This window comes from Rhinatrema bivittatum, chromosome 5 (genome assembly GCF_901001135.1).
Source record: "Rhinatrema bivittatum chromosome 5, aRhiBiv1.1, whole genome shotgun sequence".
In the NCBI taxonomy this organism is placed as follows: Eukaryota; Metazoa; Chordata; class Amphibia; order Gymnophiona; family Rhinatrematidae; genus Rhinatrema; species Rhinatrema bivittatum.
Window position 1 is genome coordinate 79,304,702 of NC_042619.1, and position 26,303 is coordinate 79,331,004.

At 39.8% G+C, this 26,303-nt stretch overlaps 1 protein-coding gene across 1 annotated transcript in view; it reads left to right on the forward strand.

Annotated features, from left to right (window-relative positions):
* Positions 1-26,303, forward strand: part of RNF17 (ring finger protein 17) — a 1,084,608-nt gene that overhangs the window by 884,023 nt on the left and 174,282 nt on the right. The window contains exons 31-32 of the mRNA XM_029603155.1: positions 9,234-9,290; positions 11,237-11,353. Coding sequence (XP_029459015.1) covers positions 9,234-9,290; positions 11,237-11,353 — 174 coding nt within the window. The remainder of the gene's footprint in view (positions 1-9,233; positions 9,291-11,236; positions 11,354-26,303) is intronic.

A 26,303-nucleotide genomic window follows, 5' to 3' on the forward strand; every position in this document is an offset into this window, starting at 1 on the left:
TGTTTCCCCCACTGAACATCCTGAGATCAGCCAATTGCACATATAGTGGGTAAAGCTATGCAAGTATTCTGTGATATTTTGTGGGAATTCAGGGTATGCTGTTACATTAGAGTACAACCTGATCATGACTTCTTCTAATACAATGGTTCGGCTACAATACGGATATTTTCCCACATGAAGCCCCTTCCCATCCCCTGGATCATAGTCCCAACAAAGAGCCGCAGTCTCTAATACGGCTGCCGATGGGTATTATGGTATTACCAACTGGAGAATTAAGGGGATAACCTCCCGGCCACGGGAAACTCATCCATCCTGTAAGATTAAATGGCACGGCATGCATCATTAGTCCTCCACGGGTATGGGTTGGCATGTGTGTGCAGATCCAACAGTTTGTTCGATTCAACAGGTGTGAAAAGTTCTGTGCATCGAGGATGTACATGTTGTACTGCCAGAGTCCTTGTTCGGAAATCGCCATAGCTGGAGAAATAAGGCAAAGGAGGAGGGTGCAGAACACAATTGTTAATGAGTTGGCATTCAGGCAAGAAAAGGCGGCTAATAAGAAGTTCTCTGGAGTTTTCTCAAGGCCTTGTTGTTCCAAGAGTTGTGCAGATTGGTTGGATAGGGCTTTGATCTGTCCCCAGGTCATTTGGTGCTGCTTTTTGCGGGGAGTCCGGTCTCTGGACTTCTGAGGGCTGTGGAGACTCAGGGAGAAGTTGGGGTTCGGGTTCTGTAGACCTGGATACCTTTCCATCTTTCCACGGCTTGATACAACGGCTTGGAACCCAAAGTGGACCTGTGGGAGCAAGCACAGCAGCATATCCTTGTCCCTATGTTAAGGGAATGGGACCATGCCAGACAGGGTTAAGTAGCATTCTATACAAAACTGATGGTTGTGGGTGACTAACCCTAGTCCCATAATGATTATCCATGGCTGTGGTCTGATTTGCACCTGATATGTTTAGATGATTTAAAGTGAACAATACTTTGTTCAGCCAGTCCTGCTTAGGGGGAAGTCCAGGGGCAATCCCTGCTTTTTATTTGTGTTTGTCAAGGGCATTCTTTAGGGTGTGGTTGGCTCGCTCCACAAGGGTTGACCTGTGGAGTTGTAGGGAATGCCAAATACTTGTTTAATGTTTTAACAATAGACTTAGCATTCTGATGAAACATGGAATGACTATTCCAGGGAGTGACAGTAAGCACTGCCTGTTTCGTGGCTGCATTTATGCAATTTTACCGAATGAAAACTAATCATTTAAAGGAAATGTCATTTGCAGTAGGCTGAACCACAAACAAGTATTTCAGACATTACTGTTACACAAGACTGACACATTCATTCATCCTGCAAATATTCATTCATAGTCTTCTTGACATCAAGACAGACAACAGATAACACATAATTTGAGTTCAAAATTCGTATCAAAAAGGTATCAAAAACAAAATTAGATCAAAGATCAAAAATCAAAAGGTGTCAGAAAAATGTTTGAAAAATGTTAAAATAAGCTGCAAAGTGTTCATCTTCACATCTCTCATGGCAGGAAGGCTGTCAATCTGGAAAATATTAAAAACTGGCACACAGCAAAAAATTACTAAGGTAATGATTAAAGTGAAATTTTTACTTTTTTAACCTTGGAGAATCAATTCTATTATTCAATTTAATAAAATCAATTTGGATTTGCAAGAAAAGGCTTGGGAGGGATTGCTTTAGATGTAGCAACCTCTGTCAGTAAAACTTTTAAGGTTCAGAATTCTGTATAAAATTTAGAAAAAGAAAATAAAACTGAAGTTTCCTTAAGACAGGAGGACTGTAGACCTGAAAAATAAAAATTAGTATACAACAGAATTATTAAAATAATAATATAATATAACTGGTAGAATAGCATAGCGCCTCCTAGTGGAGGCACCATCATTACTTTATAGATTGCAACCTCGAACAATAAATTCAATCAATAATACTCTGAGCTTAATTTCAATGTGGAATATCAGAATACAATATCTTCATTTAATTATTAGAATAGGAAATTAAACATGCTGTTCGCTCAGCTCTGTCTGCTGCACGCTAAAGCAACTGTTACTACTATTAGATGTCCTTGTCAGTAACCTCAGTTCAGTATTAAAGAAGTTTGAAAGTATTAATGTAATAAAGGTTCAGCATTGAAGGTAGAGGGAGGAGGAGGTTTGGATCAGCAGGAGATCTGATCTGTGCCCCCCTTTGAAAGCTGCAGCGCACAGTTAATGAAATGTATCAGAGTTATAACAAATACAGAAATTAGGGAGAGAAACTGCAGTACTAAGTCCAGTTTTTTCTTTTCAAAAGTTCTCCCTCCCCCCCCATGAGTGGCAACCAAGAGTTAATAACAGAAAGACAGAGTGAGAGGGGGAGGAACAGTGTTTCTCAAAAGAAAATAAACAGAGGAGAGAACTTCATTCAATGAATTAATCCTTCAGTCTATAGGAACTGAAAGGCAGCACTGTATAACATTAACTTAGTTAAACTATAATCCGTATGCAAGAAGTGTACCAGCAAGTGATAACATAACTAGATAACATCAACCAGAGACAATGACTGGCAAGGATTTGCTGAGCTCTTGTAAACAGATTCTATCTTAACTTACTTTGTCCTAAAGGGAAAATTACAGTAAAAATACAAGTTCTGTGCACTGGCAATGCAAGCAATTGCTATAAACTTAAATCTCATAGAAATGGAGTCATTTTAAATGTGAGACAATTTAACTTTGCAAAATGGGAACATTTCACATGAAATTTACACAGTATACTGTTCAAGTTTCAGTACAGTTATAACATAAGGCTCTGCATACACTTTCTCTGGGGAAATGCTCTCTAAGAATGCAGACTTTCTGTAACGGAATATCAAAGACCAAGATAAACACTCCTTCCAGGTTTGCTGTGTCTGCTCCAGCACGAAGTGTAGTCTGGTTTGTAACAGGTCATTGTACTGTCTCATTAGATCATTTCTCTCACAAACAAAAACAATTCCAAGGTAATGCCACTGTTATCAGAAGTGCGGCTACTTGGCCCAAGGTCTTATATGCTAATTTCTTTGAAGACCTGGGGGCATAGTTACTGCTTATGGCACTCCGGGCGGGTATTCAATTCGATTGCTGTCAGGGATCCCTCTAGCAACCCTCGGGTGTAAGAGGAGTGAAACCCTGCCTCTTTGATACTTGTGCAGAGTTCTCTAAGAACACTATAGGGAAGGGCGGACCAACTATATTCTGTCCCACCTAGTTCTTTGGTCCTTTCTGTAGTGGGAGAGGCTTGAATCCCTTCCAATAATTCCTCCCTTATGAGATTTCCATTCACTTGTTCTAGGTGAAACTCAATGCTGACCGCAGCACATAAATTGTTACCGGGAGCAGCGGTTTGAGATGGTAATTTACCTGGACAAATCAGTGATGGAGAATCAATGACTGTCTCAGGCAATGGCAACTGGGGGTACAGGGAGTTGGTGGTTGGTGGGGGAAGGGCTTGCAGGTAAGGTGGAGGGAGGCTAGCTTCTCTGATTTCAGTGTCTTTAGTTTCCTGGGGGTTTTTTCTCTGAGGTGGACGCAGAGGAAGCCACAGGAGCCGTGGTTGGGGACGGTGCCTTGTGAGTGTGTGTCCCAGATGTTCTATTTCATATTCTGTCCCCCCTAGTTCATTGGTCCTTTCTGTGATGGGAAAGGCTTGAAGTCCTTCTAATAGTTCTTTTCCTGTAAGGTTTCTTTTTTGCTGTTCCTGGTGAAACCCTGTGCGAATTGCACTGCACGGGCCAGTTTGTGGCTCAATTGTGCGTAAGGGCTGTTTTTCTAAATAAGGTTGGGAGGTCTGAGTGGGCTGTGTCATGGGTTCTGGCATGGGAAGCTGAGGATACAGCGAAGTGGCTGTCCCTGAAGGAGTTTGCTGATATGGTGGGGAAAGAGTGTGTGGAGTTGGTGTACTAATGGGCGGCCTGTCTGCTTCTTTACTGTCTGCTTCTAAGGACACATGAACTGGAGATGGTGCCTTGAGACTTTTTGTCCCTATGTGTTCTAGGGCCTCTGTGCATTTTTGCCAGAGTAATAATTGCCTTATGGGAGCTATTGGGGGTGCATGAAGGCTGTTGCCTATCTTAATCCAATCTCGGACATCCAGAGTTCCAGCCTCCGGATACCAAGGGCAAAGGCAGGCTATTTCTCCTATCAATTTTTCTAAGTCCCCTATTCTGACTTGTGCTATTTCTCCCTTGGTGACGAAATAATGATTCTTTATTATTTTCTGCAGCTTTCTTGCATGACTCGTCTGCTTAGCTGACAGTTTCTCCCCCATACTCACGCTTGTTGGGAGCAGACTTGCTGAAAAATTACTTACGATTACGGGAGCAAGTCTGATGTTGCGGTAGCTACCTAGGCTGTTCCAGCTGAGTGAGCAGGGGCTATCACGGCACGGGTCACCAGATATTGCGGCAATGAAGACACATCAGGCAGGATTCATGGCAAGAAGGAAAAAAGAAGAGAAGGCTGACCACTCTCATGGGTCCCTTTTTATTGTACATGCATCCATAGCATCACATCATTGGCTCCCCTCTCCATAGCATACAGACGTGTCATTAGACTATTGGCTCAGGGGGTGTGTACAGATCATTTCATTGGCTGCTGAATCCTATACCATATATGTGTCTGTCTTTTTATTGCATCTGACTACGTGACAACTAGCTATCCTTTCAGGCAGTCAGGGTTAATTATAAACTAGAGAAATACGTGACAGCCAGGTATCCTCTCCTTAGGCAGAGAGGTTTAATTATAAGCTAGAGATTTAGATGCACTAGTGTTGCTGTATTCAGTGCAAAGGTCAGAGTTAGTATTATCCCCTGACATGGCCTGCTGGCAAGCTCATAATTCCCCACACAGTAATGCCTGGATGTGCAGGCCCAGGTGGATGCACCATTTGCATGTGCAGTATTGATCAGAGCGCGGACCACCTCCCGCCAGGAGTAGCTTTTGTACATCCCACTAGTCATGGATCCACCTATTAGAAGGCTAAGAAAGGAGAAATTACTACTTTCCTGATAATTTTCTTTTCTTTAAAGAGAATAGCTGGATGTTTTTGCTTTTGTCCTACTGCATGGCTATGTGTTACAGAGATTCCTGGTGTCAATCCAGTCCGTAGACTAGTATTATAGTCCTTGTCTGAGTTCAGTGGTTTCCTGTAGCTGAGTACTTTAATAATCAAGTTTTTGTTAGTTTGGCCACAGTTTGTTTATTTATTTAGGTTTTTTATATACCAGCATTCATGATCAGATCACATCATGCCGGTTTACATTAGAACAAGGAGTGCAAAGAACAATAAAACTATAACTAGTGCAGAGGAGTTGCAGTTACAATGAAACAGGTAATGGAACTGGGAGAAAGAGAGAAAAAGAACAATGTCAGGTTAACATAAGTTAATAATTATTTACAGTGCCCGAACGGCTACATTCTTAGGGAGGAGATGGAGGTAATTAGGAGTTGTCTGGGAAGGCTTGTTTTAAACAGCCAAGTTTTTCAATCTTTTTCGGAAAGTTGGTAGGCAAGGCTCTTGGCGAAGATTCGTGGGGATGGAGTTCCAGAGTGGGGGTCCGGCTGTCAAGAAAGCCCGGTCTCTCAAGGTTGTGTGCCGGGTGGATTTCGTATTAGGTTACCTGGAGCTTCTCTGGTCGGTCTTTGAGAGATATGTGGGCTGAGAGGATGTTGAAGGTCCAGAGATGTGAGGGTTGGTGGATGGACTTATATGATGTGTGATGGACTTGTAGATGATTCTGAAGTGAATAGGGAGCCAGTGAAGATTTTTTTAAGAGGGTGATATGTGATCTCTTCTTTTGGAGTTTGTGAGTATTCTTGCTGCCGTGTTTTGAACCATCCTGTAAGGTTTGGTGTAGGAAGATGGGAGGCCTAGGAGGATAGCGTTACAGTAATCTAGCTTTGCGAGGATTATTGCTTGCAGTATAGTTCTGAAGTCATGGAAGTGGAAAAGTGGTTTTATCCTTTCAACACTTGTAGTTTTGTGAAAGCAGTCCTTGGTGGTGCGGATTGACAAAAGCTTCAGATTCAATCTTGTTGTCAATTATTAGTTCCTAGGTCTCTGACTAGAGAGGATAGTGGGATGTTTGATGGGGGCTGGATGTTGTTGTTTTCTGGAGAAATAAGCGTGAGTTTCAGTTTTGGAGGCGTTTAAAATGAGGTTGAGGGCTGGCGAGCAGGTCATTAATTTTTTGATCGGCAGGATTCCCAGTAGTCGAGAGTTTTGAAGAGGGATTCTTAAGAGGGATCACTATCTGAACATCGTCAGCATAGATGAAGTGTTTGTTTAAGTTCGGTAAGAAGCTGGCACAGCGGGCGTAGATAAATATTGAACAGGTTGGGTGGATAAGGAGGATCCCTGTGGGACTCCTATAGGGCGTCATGACAGGAAGATTCTTTGTTTAGATTTTTACTTTGTCGCCTCTGTTGTTGAGGAAGGTTTTGAACCCAGGCGTTAGAGCAGATTGCTTGTTATTCAAAGGATGAGAGTTGGTTTATGAGGATGGCATGGTTAACAGTGTCGAAAGCTGCTGAGAGGTCCAAAAGAATCAGTAGGGAATGATTGACCTTTGTCGAGACCCAGAAGAAGGTAGTCTTTGTCAGCGAGACAAGGAGGGATTTCTGTGCTGGAAGCTTTGCGGAATCCGTATTGGGAAGGGAAGAGGAGTTTGTTGTCTTCGATGTAGTCTTGAGATTTGAGTGTTGACTAGTTTTTCCATGATCTTGGCTATGAGTGGTAGGTGGCGATCGGTCGGAAGTTGTTGGGTCAGTGGGGTCTAAGTTAGGTTTCTTTAGAAGCAATTTGAGAGATGCTAGTTTGAGGTCATCTGGGTAGAGGCCTTGAGATAAAGAGCAGTTTATGATGTCTGCCAGCGTTTGTGATATGTCATCCAGGATGGACAGGAGAATTTTGGTAGGAATATGGTCTGCAGGGTGAGAGGAGGGCTTCATTTTTTTTCAGGATTGATTGGATCTTCATTGGCTTGTGATGTTCGAAAGAATCTAGGTATGAGGATTTGTTGTTTGTTAGTTGAGGAGAACTCAGATGAGGAGGTGGTGGGGTTGGGCAGCGTGTGTTAAGAGCTTCACGATTTTGTTATGGAAAAACCGGGCCAGTTCTTCGGCTTTTGATTGTGCTTGGTTGATAGGGATAACTGGTGCGTTGAATTGGGTAAGGTTGGAGACAAAGGTGAAGAGAGCTTTGGCGTCGAAAACTAGATCGTGGATCTTGTACGCATAGAAGTCCCTTTTGGATCTGGAAGTGGAAGTTTTATATCGGTGAAGTGCCTGTTTATAGGCGCAGAGTGTGCTCGTGTTAGGGGCTTTACGCCATTTACTCTCCTTCTGTTTTAAGCTTTGTTTCAGTTTTCTGAGCTCGTTGGTAAACCAAGGTTGTCTTTTGGGGGAGTTTGTATTAGGTTTTTTTGTTACAAGGGGGCATAGCTTATTCGCTATGGTTTCAGTAATTTTGTTCCAGGATAGGAGAGCTGTGTTGGGGTTGGTGAGATCTATGTTGGTTAGTTGTGAAGTTAGTTGATTGCTGACATCTTCCGGTGAGCATGCTCTTCTATATTGGAAGGAGGGTTGGGGTCCGTGAACCGGGCTGGTTTCGTTTATTGTGAACTTAGTGGAGATTAGTGTATGGTCCGACCAGGGGACCTTCTTGCAATTCGGCTGAGAGGAATGCTTGATGTCTGAATTGACAAAGATTAGATCAAGGTTATGGCCTGCTTTGTGGGTGGGTTTGTTGACTATCTGGTTGAATCCTAGGGCTGGTAATGCCGTGAGGAAAGATTCGCAGCTGGGTGAGAGAATGGGATCGTCTACGTGTAAGTTGAAATCTCCCAGAATAATTGCTGGGGCGTCCAAATTGATAGTGGTAGTGATTAATTCAATGATAGGAGAAGTGTCTGTTTCCAAGAGCCCGGGGGGGGGAGGGGGCGTAGACTAAAAGGATTTGAAGTTGGTCTGATGTGAAGAAGCAGATTTCTAGTTTAGGGTCCGAAATGACTGTGTTGTGTGAAACCGAGGCCTTTTTTTGTTGCTAGTAGGATGCCCCCGCCTCTCTTTTTCAGTCTGGGGAGGGAGAAGATGTTGTAGTTCTGAGTTGGTAATTGATTTATTATTGCGGTGTCTGTGGGTTTTAGCCATGTTTCTGTTATGGCACATATATCTGGCTTGGCTTCTAGGAGGTAGTCATTAAGTATCAGGGATTTTTTGGTAAGGGATTGAGCATTGAAAAGAGTGAGGGTGAATAGAGTAAAACCTAGAAGTTGAGTGATCGGTGCAGTTAGGATAGGCGTAAGGGTTATTAGTGATCGCTGTCGGGCTTGCTTAATTGGTTTTCCTGTTAAGGGTGTTAGGTGTTGCAGGATAGGGATAGTGGCGTCTGGACACATTTTTTGTTTGCTGTGTTTGGAAGGAGTGGACTGGCTCTGTGGTTCGATGGAGAGTTGCGTTGAAAGTAGTGGGTTGAAGGTTATTAGCCAGTGAGGAGGGCTTGAGAGAGTGCTTGAGGGGGGGAGTAGGGTGAGGGTAGGGTGGCACTGCGGTGCTGCACGAAGGGGCGCACAAAGGCGCCTGCCCCTTTGTCACGCTCCTTCGGCGTGTGAAGCCTGGTCGCCGCGTGAGTTTAAAGGGCTCTTGGCTCCTTCGCGATTGGCTGCCCCTCAGACGTTCCTGATTGGTTGCTGGCCCAGAAGGGCTGAAGACTAGCGTCTGGTCTGCAGTGGACGGTGCCTCGTGGTCGGCGCGGTGAGCGGCCGGGGTAGGTGTGCGATCGTAGGCCTTACCTTGGCTGGTCTCGGCGCCGGCTGCGCAGGCCTCGCACGGTCTTGCTTCGGACCCGGTGGCAGGAGAAAGGCCGGATCGCGCCGCCGCGTGAGTTTAAAGGGCTCTTGGCTTGGTTTTTGCAGAGAATACTGGTTTTTGCAGAGAATACTGGCGGGCTGATGTCAGTGCAGGGGTATGTGTACTGTGACATCAGCTTTGCTCCGTCTCCATCTGCTGGTAGAGGTGCATAACCCACTGATCATGGATCCACCTATCCTCTTTAAAGAAAAGTAAATTATCAGGTAAGTAATAATTTCTCCTTCATTTTTAAAAAGATATAATAAAAAATCATCACGTTTCAAAATGTACAGTGTTTTTTTCCTTTACATTCTGGTACATCTAAGTCTTTAATGTGATTGCTTTTAGGAGTTAATGGATTATAATGATGGCTATATGGAAAATGAATGGCAGAACAGTTTTGAGGTAAGCTTTTTGCATTTAGCTTTTATTTTCAAAATGATCAGATTATATAACCAGATTGTATTATATGTTGTCTCTTTAAGTTCTACACCTTGGGAAGCTTTGATCAAGAAGTATAATCTTTAAGTTCATATATCCAATCCCAGAACGTATTGGCAAAAATGTTTAGACTGTTACCATTTTTATCAGTCTTGTTTCTATAAATAAAGGAAGCAAATTGTAAAAACTTTGTAAGGTGTTTAAAAATTTGAAAAGTGTAACATATATAGAAAGATTTAACAAATGCCCATAATAAAATGTAAGCAGTGACATGATGAGTATTTACTCAAATCTAGAGCAGCTATAAACCTAAAATGCTGGTTCATAAAGCAGCATTAAACTGATAAAAATCCAAATTCTTTGACTGTTTTTCCTCTGCATTTGTACAAGATAAGTACCGGTAAATATAAAAACCCTTAAACTAATTTTTAAATTAATTTTTCATTTATTATAAAACATTGCATTAACTGTAAACCAGTAAAATGTCTAGATATATAACACAATTGTTTCATATGTAACTACAGAGTGCTGCATATGTTTAGTAGCATTATAAAAATAAGTAATAGTAGTAGTAAGAGTTCATTAGTTATACAATCCTAGTGAAAAAGAAAACTTAAAGGCCAATAAACTGCCCACATTGGTTCATACATCACAGGTGGTCTTTACCTGTGGGGTTTGCCCCAGGAAAAAGTATCCACAGACATTTACACCTACTTTCTCTTGTGTGTACTTTTCCCAGCCAAAACAACGCATGTAGTTTTGAATGATTTACGTTTTATATACCACCTAATTATTCCCTAAGAACATACTAAGTGATTTATAACAGAGTAAAAATACATTATATTAAATACAGTATATTAACAAAAAGCAATAAACACAAAATTGAAAAAAAATTCTAAATATGCAATATATGCTAATCAATAATTTAAAAAAAACAAAAAAAAACCCCTAATACACAACTGGAACACAATTCCCATGCTCACTAGAGAGAGACTGGTGGTATCATATAAAAGTAAACTTAAAACATGGGCTTCAGCTCTCACACACACTGACCGCCCTCCTACAAATTATAAAAATTCTATACTAAGGCACACCACATCTACTACATTACTCATTCCTTATCCACCATGTGATAATTCAACCAAATTGACCAATCCCCTAAGTGGCAACCTTATATTGGTGCCTTCCCCGATTTAATCCTACCCCCATGCAAATGCCCCCAGACACAGATAGAATTATTCATGTTTTTAAACAATGCACATAATTGTACCCACATAGAGGATGTACAATTTTCAAAAAGCTCACTCGCAAGTAAAACACTTTGTTACCAATAAAAATGGCTTGGAAAATTGCCCCCTTTATATTTAGCCTCATGGCTTGGCAGCAAACTTTACATTTTATGAATTCCAAGTCTTCTATATCTCATGGAAGTCTTAAAAATCTAGAACCAATCTCCTATTGTATTGATCTGAAGAAGCGAGTATTAGATCCTGAAAGCTAAGTAAGAAAGAAATGAATTATTAGTCAACTAGAAAGATATCAACCTTTTGTTTATTGACCTTTATTTCCATCCATTTCTTATTGGGGAAACTGAAATGAATAAATGACAGCCAGAGCAAAGCAAGGAGAAAGTACAAGAATGATCTGACCTAGGGAATGTACAAGGAAGTAATTGTATGGGCCAGGCTCATAAGGAACAATCATATAGTTTGCAGCTGGAGTGCGGGAGAAGGGAAAAGGAACCATGTGTTTAGCTAGCAGTTTTCTCCAAGAGCCACCAGATTGTGTGGGATCCTTCCTTTACTATTGTGTTCAAAGAACTATATTTATTCATGTTCTGTGTGCTTCTGTAGTAGGAAGAGGTTTCTTTGTACCAAATTGAGGGACAACTCAAATGTCATCTCTTTCAGGATTTGCTTTTGCCTGGATTTTTGACTCCTTTCTTACCACGCTACACATTGCCATCACTGCCTTACCCAGGACAGCTTTTTCCTGTAACAGTTAAACACATTGAGACGCCTAATACGGTATGTTTAGTAAATTTTCATTTTATGCTAATAAATATCTCTAGGACAAAATAATCCAGCCTCTTAATTTGCACTGATTATCACACTACCTGACAGGCCAATGCAGAAAGTTGGGTTCAGGCAAATGCAAAGTTTAACCCTCAATCAGACAAACATTTTGTGAGCGCTAACCTTACAGTCGATGCAGCAAGAATTTTTATGCTCATAAATTGAGGGTTCAAAAACTTGAGTACTGCTTAGCACCCTCATGTGGAAATCCCATGCAAATGAGGGCATTAAATAGTACTTACAAATACAGAGGTGTGCTAGCCTAACCCAGATTTTCTAAGCACTGAAAACTTAACTCCTGGGTCAAAGATGTGGTTACATTTCCAGCACTGCTGTATGGGCACAAAAATGGCTCTGCTGCCATTTAGCCGCATTAAGTCAGTTCTTATCCTGTTATCTGGCCAAAGTTAGCTGCTGCCGCTTAGCCAGCTAAGTCCATACTTTTCTGACTAAGCTGCAGCAGCTAATCGCAGCCAGATAAGTACTGAATTACCCGTCTAAGTGGTGGCAGCTAATTGCAGTCAGATAGCTGGATAAGTACTATTTATCTGGTTCTCTTTTTTTTTTTTTTTTTTTTTTTTTTAAATTCTCAGCATAGTTTCTCTCTTCCTTCGTTCCCCTCCTCCACCGAGAATTAAAATGTGCCTTCAGCCTGTGTAGAACTCACATTTTAACTCAATCTAGTCTTTTTAACTCCTGATGCAATAGCTTATCATTAGCTTGCTGCATCGGGAGTTAATAAATTTGAATCTGTGTGTGAAAACCATGCACTGAAATGTAGCATACAGTTCCTTAACACACAGATTATATCGGCCTATCAGTAGGCTTGAAAGTTTGCATCTTTGAACTTTTCTCACCTATAGGATGATGTTTTGACCTAGCTACTTAAGAACATAAGAACATAAGAAAATGCCATACTGGGTCAGACCAAGGGTCCATCAAGCCCAGCATCCTGTTTCCAACAGTGGCCAATCCAGGCCATAAGAACCTGGCAAGTACCCAAAAACTAAGTCTATTCCATGTAACCATTGCTAATGGCAGTGGCTATTCTCTAAGTGAACTTAATAGCAGGTAATGGACTTCTCCTCCAAGAACTTATCCAATCCTTTTTTAAACACAGCTATACTAACTGCACTAACCACATTCCCTGGCAACAAATTCCAGAGTTTAATTGTGCGTTGAGTAAAAAAGAACTTTCTCCGATTAGTTTTAAATGTGCCCCATGCTAACTTCATGGAGTGTCCCCTAGTCCTTCTACTATCCGAAAGAGTAAATAACCGATTCACATCTACCCGTTCTAGACCTCTCATGATTTTAAACACCTCTATCATATCCCCCCCTCAGTCGTCTCTTCTCCAAGCTGAAAAGTCCTAACCTCTTTAGTCTTTCCTCATAGGGGAGTTGTTCCATTCCCCTTCTCATTTTGGTTGCCCTTCTCTGTACCTTCTCCATCGCAATTATATCTTTTTTGAGATGCGGCGACCAGAATTGTACACAGTATTCAAGGTGCGGTCTCACCATGGAGCGATACAGAGGCATTATGACATTTTCCGTTTTCTTCATCATTCCTTTTCTAATAATTCCCAACATTCTGTTTGCTTTTTGACTGCCGCAGCACACTGAACCGACGATTTCAATGTGTTATCCACTATGACACCTAGATCTCTTTCTTGGGTTGTAGCACCTAATATGGAACCCAACATCGTGTAATTATAGCATGGGTTATTTTTCCCTATATGCATCACCTTGCACTTATCCACATTAAAATTTCATCTGCCATTTGGATGCCCAATTTTCCAGTCTCACAAGGTCTTCCTGCAATTTATCACAATCTGCTTGTGATTTAACTACTCTGCACAATTTTGTGTCATCTGCAAATTTGATTATCTCACTCGTCGTATTTCTTTCCAGATCATTTATAAATATATTGAACAGTAAGGGTCCCAATACAGATCCCTGAGGCACTCCACTGTCCACTCCCTTCCACTGAGAAAATTGCCCATTTAATCCTACTCTCTGTTTCCTGTCTTTTAGCCAGTTTGCAATCCACGAAAGGACATCGCCACCTATCCCATGACTTTTTACTTTTCCTAGAAGCCTCTCATGAGGAACTTTGTCAAACGCCTTCTGAAAATCCAAGTATACTATATCTACCGGTTCACCTTTATCCACATGTTTATTAACTCCTTCAAAAAAGTGAAGCAGATTTGTGAGGCAAGACTTGCCCTGGGTAAAGCCATGCTGACTTTGTTCCATTAAACCATGTCTTTCTATATGTTCTGTGATTTTGATGTTTAGAACACTTTCCACTATTTTTCCTGGCACTGAAGTCAGGCTAACCGGTCTGTAGTTTCCCGGATCGCCCCTGGAGCCCTTTTTAAATATTGGGGTTACATTTGCTATCCTCCAGTCTTCAGGTACAATGGATGATTTTAATGATAAGTTACAAATTTTTACTAATAGGTCTGAAATTTCATTTTTTAGTTCCTTCAGAACTCTGGGGTGTATACCATCCGGTCCAGGTGATTTACTACTCTTCAGTTTGTCAATCAGGCCTACCACATCTTCTAGGTTCACCGTGATTTGATTCAGTCCATCTGAATCATTACCCATGAAAACCTTCTCCATTACGGGTACCCTCCCCAACATCCTCTTCAGTAAACACCGAAGCAAAGAAATCATTTAATCTTTCCGCGATGGCCTTATCTTCTCTAAGTGCCCCTTTAACCCCTCGATCATCTAACGGTCCAACTGACTCCCTCACAGGCTTTCTGCTTCGGATATATTTAAAAAAGTTTTTACTGTGAGTTTTTGCCTCTACAGCCAACTTCTTTTCAAATTCTCTCTTAGCCTGTCTTATCAATGTCTTACATTTAACTTGCCAACGTTTATGCTTTATCCTATTTTCTTCTGTTGGATCCTTCTTCCAATTTTTGAATGAAGATCTTTTGGCTAAAATAGCTTCTTTCACCTCCCCTTTTAACCATGCCGGTAATCGTTTTGCCTTCTTTCCACCTTTCTTAATGTGTAGAATACATCTGGACTGTGCTTCTAGAATGGTATTTTTTAACAATGACCACGCCTCTTGGACTTTTTTACTTTTGTAGCTGCTCCTTTCAGTTTTTTTCTAACAATTTTTCTCATTTTATCAAAGTTTCCCTTTTGAAAGTTTAGCATGAGAGCCTTGGATTTGCACACTGTCCCTTTTCCAGTCATTAAATCAAATTTGATCATATTATGATCACTATTGCCAAGCGGCCCCACCACCGTTACCTCTCTCACCAAGTCCTGTGCTCCACTGAGAATTAGATCTAAAATTGCTCCCTCTCTCGTCGGTTCCTGAACCAATTGCTCCATAAAGCTATCATTTATTCCATCCAGGAACGTTATCTCTCTAGCGTGACCCGATGATACATTTACCCAGTCTATATTGGGGTAATTGAAGTCTCCCATTATTACTGCACTACCAATTTGGTTAGCTTCCCTAATTTCTCTTAGCATTTCACTGTCCATCTCACCATCTTGACCAGGTGGACGGTAGTATACCCCTCTCACTGTAGTCTTCCCTGATACACAAGGGATTTCTACCCATAAAGATTCAATTTTGTATTTAGTCTCATGCAGGATGTTTATCCTGTTGGACTCTATGCCATCCCGGACATAAAGCGCCACACCTCCTCCCGACTGCTCCTCTCTCTCATTGCGATATAATTTGTACCCCGGTATAGCACTGTCCCATTGGTTATCCTCTTTCCACCATGTCTCTGAGATGCCAATTAAGTCTATGTCATCATTTACTGCTATACATTCTAATTCTCCCATCTTAATTCTTAGACTTCTGGCATTAGCATACAAACATTTCAAAGTTTGTTTTTTGATTGTATTTTTATTCTGCTTTTTAATTGATAGGGATAAGTTAGAATTTTTTAGCTCAGGTGAGTTTTTAGTTACAGGCACTTGGACTACTTTTCTAATTATTGGAACCTCACTGTCGGGATGCCCTAATTCTAATGCATCATTAGTATCCTTTAAAGATACATCTCTCCGAACCATGCGCTGCTGAGCGACTGTCGGCTTTTCCCCTTTGTTCTAGTTTAAAAGCTGCTCTATCTCCTTTTTAAAGGTTAGCGCCAGCAGTCTGGTTCCACCCTGGTTAAGGTGGAGCCCATCCCTTCGGAAGAGACTCCCCCTTCCCCATGATGGAAAATGTGTTATCTGTCAAGCAGAAACAATGAGCTACACTTGTGGATCACAACCCAAATGTATTGATCAAGACAATGATTTGCTTTGAGAATTTGCAGATTTATAATGCATCACTGGATCTGCTATATGTAAATTTATCCCTGATTCTTCAGAAGATGATTACACTTCTTTAAATTTATTATTTATGCAATTTCCAAATATACATCAAGATAATGTTGAAACAAAATCATAAGTGGATACAAAATATCCAAGTAAAAACAATATTATGAAAACTAATAAGTCTCAGCTAAAGATAGAGACCATAATCAAGAGGGATACCAAGAACTCCATCTTGAAGAAAAAGAGCATTAACTACTCAGACAAAGGAAAATAGTGATCAAAACAGCTGACCCAGGTTATCAAACAATAAGCGGACATATTCTTCCGCCTAAACAGGAACATCAGATTCAGTGACAGGAAATTGAGAGGGAACAATCTTAATAGCCTTGAAAAGGAAAATTGATTAGGTTTCAAGAAAAATTTCACACATTTACAAGGAAATTTGAGAGAAAAACTGGGCCCCCAGCTGTAACACCCTAGGTCTCATCAGTAGGAAATGCTTCCTTTTCTGTATGGCTCTGGACACATCAGGAAAAACCATGGTTCTGCCCTGTAAAAAGGTACCACCATAGTTTCTAAAATATGTCCTGAGAAGCCAGTCTCTATCAGAATCCAAAACTAAGGAAACCAAGAAAGTAGAAGGCTTGGCCATAGATGAATTAGAGGATTCCAGAAAAGCTGTAACTTCCAAGGGATTATCCAATGCTGGAGACAGATCCTATGATCTCCTACTCTCAGCTTCCTTCTTTGATGGCAGCATGTAATAAATTCTAGCAACGGAAGGAAGAGCACTTTCAAGAATTTTTAAAAATTCCAGCATATATCGTTTAAACATGTCCTGAGGAGAAACCATTGGAACAGAAGGAAAGTTCACAACATAACATATCAATATTTTCAACCCTATTTGAAAGACTTACATTATCTTCATTTAAAGCTTCTTGCAAGGGCTTTACATGAGATAAACTTTCATTAACATCATCCGGTTGTGAAGCTGTATTTTCCTTGGCATTTTCCAAAACCAAAATTCATATTTCTAAAGCCTGAACACTACTTGCATAGTCCCAACTTGAGAAGTTATCAGTTGCCCCAAACCTTCAGTGGCTTCCCAGATGGTCTCAAGGGAGAAAACCGTGGGCCTCTGCAGAGTGAAAGACATTGTGTAGAAGTATTTCTGACCAAAGAAAATTAAGAAACAGTACCTCTTTCAACCTCTCCCTGCCCTGCTGCCAAGTCCAATTGAAGGGGGAAAACTACAGACTCAATGGAATTTGCTGCCAGGAAAGATCTCTCTGCATTCCCAGCTCCCAGGAGAGTTGCCATTTTGTCATCCAAGCATGACTCTCATGACCGCATAAAGAGAAGACTGGCTACAGCTGGGTCAACGGGAGTTGTCCTCATTGCTGTGCTGGACATAACAATATCATAGAGATTTTCTGCTTATATCCCAAAAGTAGGCAAATGACTTAGAGGTAACACAAATGTGCTCAGAAGATATTGCTCTCCAGCTGTCATTCTAAGTACTACATGTACTTGAATGAAGGTTGTGGGGTTTGATTATGACCTTTTCCCCCATTGTCAGCAAGCCTGACAGGAGAATATACATGTTTACCTGTACAACAAGAATAAGTTTAGCTTGAAGTAGAGGACAAGATGGCGGCGTGAGCCAGGTCTGACAAGCGCTCTCTCTGTGAAAGATTGTTTCTTGTAAAAGATGCCAGCAAAAAGGAAGGGGAAAGTTCACCTATACCCCTACCAAAGCAACTCTCCTATCAGGACAGCGCTTGATAACTTCTTTCGGACCTGGTCTTGCTTCAGAAATGGGGGGTAATTTCCCCACTGTGGTTCCTGCTGAGGGAGCAACGGAACTGTTTGGGAGGTCACTCTTAGCCCTCCGGATCTTCATCTACCGCTGGCCCCGGAATGTGCTGGAGCTCCTCTGTCGCCCACGACGCCAGGCGATGACGTCGCCGTGGAAAACGTGGAAGGTGGGGGCCAGAGAGGAGGTTTGTCCGTGCAGTCTTTCTCCTTTCCTCGGCTATTGGAATCTGCTGGTGTTGGCACTGGGGATTTTCCTTCGACCTAGACGCCGAGTGGGAGCCTTGAAGCTTGTGGAGAATGGAGGCTGCATTTAGGAGACCAGCAGAGGAGGAAGACGTTCCCTCTCGTGGAGCAGAGGGTGAGTCGTCTTGGATTGCAATGAAGCCAGCGGTGGTTATGCTTGACGCGCTTTGGGACCTAGTGGCCGGTTTTGGCTGCTCACTCCGAGACCAAGGGATAAAGCTGGTGGATCTTAACAAAAGAACAGATTCTTTGGAAGAAAAAGTGGATGGTCAGATTACAAATATTAAATCCCAGTTAGAGAAGGTTGAATCCTATACTTCAAAAATGCAAGACTGTAATACTAAGCTAATTAAGGACTTTAATAATACCTCAAGAAGACTAGAATATATGGATAATTGATAGGTCTTTAAACCTATCTTTTTAAAATTTCCCTAAAGTTTTGGGGGAAGTACTTCATTACAGTTTAAAAAGTTACTTTAAGGAGATACTTAAATTTGAAGATGGGAAATTACCTTCTGTATGTAAATTATTTTTCTTGTCTGTTTCGGCCAAAGAGAGAGGTCCTCAAAATCAACCTGAGGTTTTAGAAAATTTAACACAATTTTTGGGAAAACTCCTCTGCGGAGGTGTATGACCGAGCTACTCTCCTGGTTACATTCCTAACTGAGCAAGAACTTAGTGAAGTAATGCGGAGATATTTTAAGAACATCTCTGCCTGCTTCTACACCCAGGAAGTCCGTATTCGCGTGTGTAACCCAGGAAAGGAGATGGGAATTTATGTTAAAATCTCAGATAATATCTCTCGGTTTCTCCTTTTGTTTAAGATACCCCTGCAAATGCGTTATTCATTCACAGAATGATTCCTTTATTTTTTTTCTACCAGAACAGTTGAAGTCATTTATTAATTCTAGGAACATAACTACCTTGTCTCTAGAAAACACCTAGGTTATGGAAGATCTTTAAGTAGATAACGCAGTGATCATGTTAAATGCCTGTTTCTTGTTTAAAAATTTATTTTCTATCTCCCTGTAATCTATCCCCTCTTGGATTATTACTTAAATTGGGAAAATGAGCATTTAAGTGTTTATATACCTTTCTAGATGATATTTTGTTTTATATTACATATGCCATTTTCATTTTTCTGGCAGTAAGTATTATCTATCTTGTATTCTGTTAAAAATTATAAAAATTAAAAAAAATTAAAAAAAGTTTAGCTTGAACCTGACCTTTGTAGCCCAAGGCAATCTCCCTGGAAACAGACTTGGCTCATGCTGGTGTTTAGGCCCAGTTGAAGTAGTATTCAACAAAGCATTGCAGACAACATGGTTAACAAGTATGACTCATTTTTCTATTGTCATATAATGAAAATTACAAGTATGCAGTTACACTGTGCCACTTAATGACAATGTATTATTCTCAAGGAATTGGCCATTTTTCAGTGTGTAGAAAATATATGCATTTCTGTAAAAGTATCTAGCACAAAATTCATTGATAGAATAGATATTTGTTTTTTATGGGGTGGAAGAGGAAGGAAGGCTATGATATGATCAATGTAACTAAAAAATGCTTCATATGGTGTTACTGTGATGTGAAGTTACAACATTCAGTAGCTTTTTTTTTCCAATTAAGAAGTTGGGTATCAGCCTGCAACCAAGCTCCATACCAGTAACTCCGTAACTGAGCTAAAAGTGCAGATCTACTAACTGATCTAGTAAGTGAACCATATTTTTGAAGGGGTGAATAAACACATTGACAAAGGTGAACCAGAAGATGTGGTGTATCTGGCTTTTCAAAAGGCATTTGACAAATGAGACATGAGAGGCTTCTAAGAAAACTAAAATGTCATGGGATAGGAGGTGATGTCCTTTTGTGGATTACAAGCTGTTTAAAAGACAGCAAACAGAGTAAGATTAAATGGTCTGTTTTCACAGTGGAAAAAGGTAAATAGTGGAGTGCCTCAGGGATCTGTACTTGGACTGGTGCTTATAAATATATTAAAAAATGTTCTGGAAAGAGGTACAATGAGTGAGGTGATCAAATTTGCGGTGACACAAAATTATGCAGAGTAGTTAAATCACAAGCAGATTGTGCTAAATTGCAGGAGGACCTTGCAAGAATGGAAGATTGGACATCTAAATGGCAGATGAAATTTAAAATGGACAAGTGCAAAGTGAATAAGTAAGTAACAAAATGATGGATGCCACGAGAAGTCTTTCTCAAATATTTATTGATGGAGACGTAAAGGATCATATGCAAGTGCCCGACTCTGGCCAAGTTTCGCCACCAACAGTGGCTGCCTCAGGGGCTTATATATCAGAGAATCATTGGGATGATGGTCAAAGTGAATTCCGACTCTGGCCGAGTTTCGCCACCAACGGTGGCTGCCTCAAGGGCTACAAACAAACATGTAAAGCAGTTTATAACATAAATATGTAAAAAACATAAATATGTAAAAAATAAATAAATAAAAAACATAAAATCATTAAAATACAAATAATAAAAATCACTACAAATAGAATTATTAAAAAACTCCTCATAAATTGCATATAAATAAAAGACATATATAAATGAAGTGACAGGAAACATAGTAATTATAGATTGAGCCAATAAGCAACATCATTGAGGACAGGACTATCCGCATAATTTAGTAGGTAATACCTTATATATCAGAGAATCATTGGGATGATGGTCAAAGTGAATTCCAACGTGCACATATGTCTAAAAAATATATCAAAATTAGTCATAATAAATTGTACCTTTGTAACAACATTCAGGATGATGCTTAACATTAAATTAAATAAAACCCCCATAATCATAATAGAAGTAAAATAAGAATGAAAACTAAAATAAGTTAAATGATATAAATATTCTATGAATTATAAAAAAAAAAAAATTTTCAATAAATAAATAAATAAAACATGTGTGTGAATATGTGTGTTACTGAAAAAATGAAACAATGTAAATTAAATTTTCTTATCCAAAACCTCTCAAAGCTTTTCAAAAGATTTTTTTTTGTTACTATCTAACCTATATCTCATCCAAATTTGAATACTGTATCGAACTAATAACTAGCACCAAGATTCAAATAATATTAATGTTGCACAATAATATGAAATTGTGTAAATGGGAAACTCATTCTAAAAAAGACACTTTCATTGAAATCATCAATTGTGTATCAACTCACATCTTATTTAAACATCAGCAGGTCCATCTCCACTCACAGAAATTTTAAAGGGGGAACGCCGAAAAAGAGTGCTCTTTAAAGGATGCCAGAATTTCATTGACAGCGGCGTCAGTTAGTAACGAATTAGACGTCAATTTATAGCGATATTTTACTATGTGCTATTACGGACCTAACCTGATACACAAATTTAAATATTAAATATCAAATATTAATGTTAAAAAATGACATAGTGAATAAGTGAATAAATACTCTATTATAAAATAAAACTACTCTTTAAAATATTGTTAATGTGTAATAAATAAATGAATAAGTGAAATAAAAGTTATGATCACTGTTAGTGTGTCAATAAATTGTGTGAGAGTATACGTGTACATTAATATAACCATCGGCGCGGTCCGTTTGGAAAGGGGCAGACACCGCAAAAAAGTACTTTTGAAAGATTTGGTTTGGCGCCAGAACTGCCCAATCATTCATTGACAGGGGCGTGGTCAAGCAGTCGATTAGTGGCGGGTTCGGCGTTACAGTAACCTAAAATATAGCGATATATTTTTCTAAGATCTGTTGCAGACCTATTTTTTTTAATACAATGCATTTTTAAGTTTATGCAGTATTCTGGCACCATTTGATTGAATTTACTACCTATGAGGTGGTCTTTGTGTCGAACTTGCGTTGCATTAAGTGGGCAGCTACTCAACTTTAATCGTGGAACAAGAAATTTGATATTATAAACACCTCTAAAGAATAAATGACACACTGACATTAATAATTTACGTTCAACTCTCATCACACATGGTTTATAATAGATCTTAGTAAGATAGAGTGATTACCATTCTTTGGGTGTTTTTTGGCGCTAGATCCGCCTTCAATTGATTGCCTGACCACGCCCCTTTAATGATTGATTGGGCGGTTTTTGGCGCCGAATCCGCCCCATAAAAGCGTCTTTTTTTGGCGTCTCTGTCCTTTAAACCTCTTGCGAGTGGAGACGGACACTGCTGATGTTTTAATGAAATGTAAGTTGGTAGACAAAGTTTACGATATGATGAATAGATATTTTACCCTCCTTGGGTACTGACTTAGCATGCACTGAGTATCTCTTAAGACACGATTTGCTCTAAGATTTTCACTAGAGAACCCTATATTGCCTGTATCACACCAATAGTGATTTAATCTTGGCACTAGCCACACTGTCACAAGTTTGAAAAAACTTTAAAAATTTTTTATTTCACTCACAAGACTCATTATCTAATCACACATTAATAAAATTTTAAAGAGTACTTTTGGTTTTTAATGCAGTATTTGTTTACTGACTCACTATGTCCTTTTTAACACTAATGATTTATATTTAATATCTAAAATCTGTGTATCAGACTAGGTCTGTAACAGATCTTAGAAAAATATATCGCTATATTTTAGGTTACTGTAACGCCGAACCCGCCACTAATAGACTGCTTGACCACGCCCCTGTCAATGAATGATTGGGCAGTTCTGGCGCCAAACCAAATCTTTCAAAAGTACTTTTTTGCGGTGTCTGCCCCTTTCCAAACGGACCGCGCCGATGGTTATATTAATGTACACGTATACTCACACATAATTTATTGTCACACTAACAGTGATCATAACTTTTATTTCACTTATTTATTTATTACACATTAACAATATTTTAAAGAGTAGTTTTATTTTATAATAGAGTATTTATTCACTTATTCACTGTCATTTTTTAACATTAATATTTGATATTTAATATTTAAATTTGTGTATCAGGTTAGGTCCGTAATAGCACATAGTAAAATATCGCTATAAATTGACGTCTAATTCGTTACTAACTGACGCCGCTGTCAATGAAATTCTGGCATCCTTTAAAGAGCACTTTTTTTTCGGCGTTCCCCCTTTAAAATTTCTGTGAGTGGAGATGGACCTGCCGATGTTTAAATAAGATGTGAGTTGATACACAATTGATGATTTCAATGAAAGTGTCTTTTTTAGAATGAGTTTCCCATTTACACAATTTCATATTATTGTGCAACATTAATATTATTTGAATCTTGGTGCTAGTTATTAGTTCGATACAGTATTCAAATTTGGATGAGATAAAGGTTAGATAGTAACAAAAAATCTTTGAAAAGCTTTGAGAGGTTTTGGATAAGAAAATTTAATTTACATTGTTTCATTTTTTCAGTAACACACACACAAATTCACACACATGTTTTATTTATTTATTGAAAAAATTTTTTTTATAATTCATAGAATATTTATATCATTTAACTTATTTTAGTTTTCATTCTTATTTTACTTCTATTATGATTATGGGGGTTTTATTTAATTTAATGTTAAGCATCATCCTGAATGTTGTTACAAAGGTACAATTTATTATGACTAATTTTGATATATTTTTTAGACATATGTGCACATTGGAATTCACTTTGACCATCATCCCAATGATTCTCTGATATATAAGGTATTACCTACTAAATTATGCGGATAGTCCTGTCCTCAATGATGTTGCTTATTGGCTCAATCTATAATTACTATGATTCCTGTCACTTCATTTATATATGTCTTCTATTTATATGCAATTTATGAGGAGTTTTTTAATAATTCTATTTGTAGTGATTTTTATTATTTGTATTTTAATGATTTTATGTTTTTTATATATTTATTTTTTACATATTTATGTTATAAACTGCTTTACATGTTTGTTTGTAGCCCCTGAGGCAGCCACCGTTGGTGGCGAAACTCTGCCAGAGTCGGGCACTTGCATATGATCCTTTACGTCTCCATCAATAAATATTTGAGAGAGACTTCTCGTGGCATCCATCATTTTGTTACTTCCAAGTGCAAAGTGATGCATATACGGAAAAATAACCCTTGCTGTAATTACACAATGTTAGGAGTTACCACCCAGGAAAGAGATCTAGGCATCATAGTGGATAATACATTGAAATCGTTGGCTCAGTGTGCTCTGCCAATCAAAAAAATATATAATGTTAGGAATTATTAAGAAGGGAATGGCAAAACAATGGATGTTATAATGCCTCTGTATCGCTCCATAGTGAGACTGTATCTTGAATACTGTGTGCAATTCTGGTCACCGTTTCTCAAAAAAGATATAGTTGCACTGGACAAAGTGCAGAGAAGGGCGACCAAAATAAGTGGCATGGAATGGCTGCCCTATGAGGTAAGGCTAAGGAAGTTAGGGCTTTTCAGTTTGGAGAAGAGATGACTGAGGGGGGGATATGATAGAAGTCTACAAAATAATGAAAAGACTTGAAAAATTTAATGTAAATTGGTTATTTACTCTCTCAGATAATAGAAGACCTAGGGGGCACTTCATGAAGTTATCAAGTAGCTCATTTAAAACAAATCAAAGAAGGGAAGTCACGTGGTGTGATGTGAGGGGAAGCAGCACTTTCAGCTCGCTTTGGGATCCCACTGACTCTCATCCCAATTACCGTATTTTTCGCTCCATAAGACGCACTTTTTCCCCCCCAAAAGTGGGGGGAAAATGTCTGTGCGTCTTATGGAGCGAATATAAAAAAAATTAAAAATCTAACAAAACCCCCGCCCTCCCCCCCCCCCCCCCCCCAGACCTTCCAAATTAATTTACTACAACCCCCCACCCTCATGAACCCCCCAAGACCTGCCATAAGTCCCTGGTGGTCCAGCGGGGGTCCGGGAGCAATCTCCTGGACTTGGGCCGTCTGCTGCCAGCAATTAAAATGGTGCCGACGGCCCTTTGCCCTTACTATGTCACAGGGGCTACCGCTGCCATTGGTCGATCCCAGTGACATAGTAAGGGCAAAGGGCCGTCGGCGCCATTTTAATTGCTGGCAGCCGACGTTCCAAATCCAGGAGATTGCTCCCGGACCGCTCCAGGACCCCCGCTGGACCACCAGGGACTTTTGGCAGGTCTGGGGGGGGGGTTCAGGAGGGCTGTAGTAAATTAATTTGGAAGATCTTGGGGAGGGGTCAGGAGGGTGGGGGTTGTATTTAATTAATTTAAAGTGTTGGGATGTTTGTTTTTTTTGGGGGGGGGGGAGGTTTCCCACAGAATTAGAAAGACAAAAGTTTTCTGATCTGGGGAATGGACCAAAATGGCCCTCCCTAGACCTGAAAACAAAATGGGGAGAGAGAAAAAAATGTTATGCGCTCTCCTAATTTATTTATTTATTTATTTATTTAGTGTTTTTCTATACCGGCATTCCCAATAGGTATCACATCATGCTGGTTTACATTTAACAAGGGGCGGTGTAAAATGAAGATACAATAAAACTTTAACAGGTGTGAAGAGAAACGTTGAAGTTACAATAAAACAGGGATGTACACAACTGGGAGCAGAAATAAAAAGGTGATAGGAATTTAGCAGAAAGAGCGATTATTTACAATGTTATGGTATTTACAATGTTATTGTTTACAATGTTATGGTAATGTCTGAGAGTAAATTGAGGGTGCGTTAATTTGCTCCATAAGACGCACAGACGCCCGGGGACAGAGCCGGTTTAGCACAAATGTATTTTTTTTTTTAATTTCCCCCCTCTGAATCCTATATGCGTCTTATGGTCAGGTGCGTCTTATGGAGCGAAAAATACGGTAATTACTTTTAAGTGACTTTTATCACTACTTTCTTGGGCCATACTGCATCGGGTGAGTGCAGCAGTGACCTTTCCAAATATTTTCGCAGCATTTCGCAGTACTTCTATGTCTAAATCTGTGCAGAGAGAGAGAACGATCTCGCCCGGGAGTAAAGATGGTGGATGAGAATAGCAACCCGGCTTCCCCAGCCACGCCTGACAATAACACCGCTAAAGTAGTGGCCTCGGTGGCTCTCACACTGGAAGATAAATTTCAGAAAATTGATACCGGATTTGACGAGGCTTATGCCCTGCTAACAGAAATGGGGAAGTGGATCACCGTGCTGGAGACCGATGTTTCAGCCATAGAGGATCGCATGACCGCCCTGGAAAAAGTAAGGGCTTTAAAGAATTTCATTGACAAGCAATCAGAAAAGCTAGAAGACTTGGAGGACCATTCCAGAAGGAACAATCTGAGATTTGTTGGCTTTCCTGACTCCAAGAAAAGGACATAAGCACAACTATTGAGCAATGGCTACCACTAGTTTTGCTCTTGCTGGAGCGTCTAGGCCGCATCCACATGGAATGAGCACATCACTTGGGCACTCGGGAGCTCAGCAGAAATAAACCTCGTCCAATATTGGTAAAATTATTATGCTCAAAAACAGATCTTGTTGGCTTATAGGAAGCAAAGAACCATTACATATGAAGACGCACCTATTCTTACCTTTCAAGATTTCTCTGCTGGTGTCTCTGCCCAATGTAAGCTTTTTTTCCCCTGTCTGCA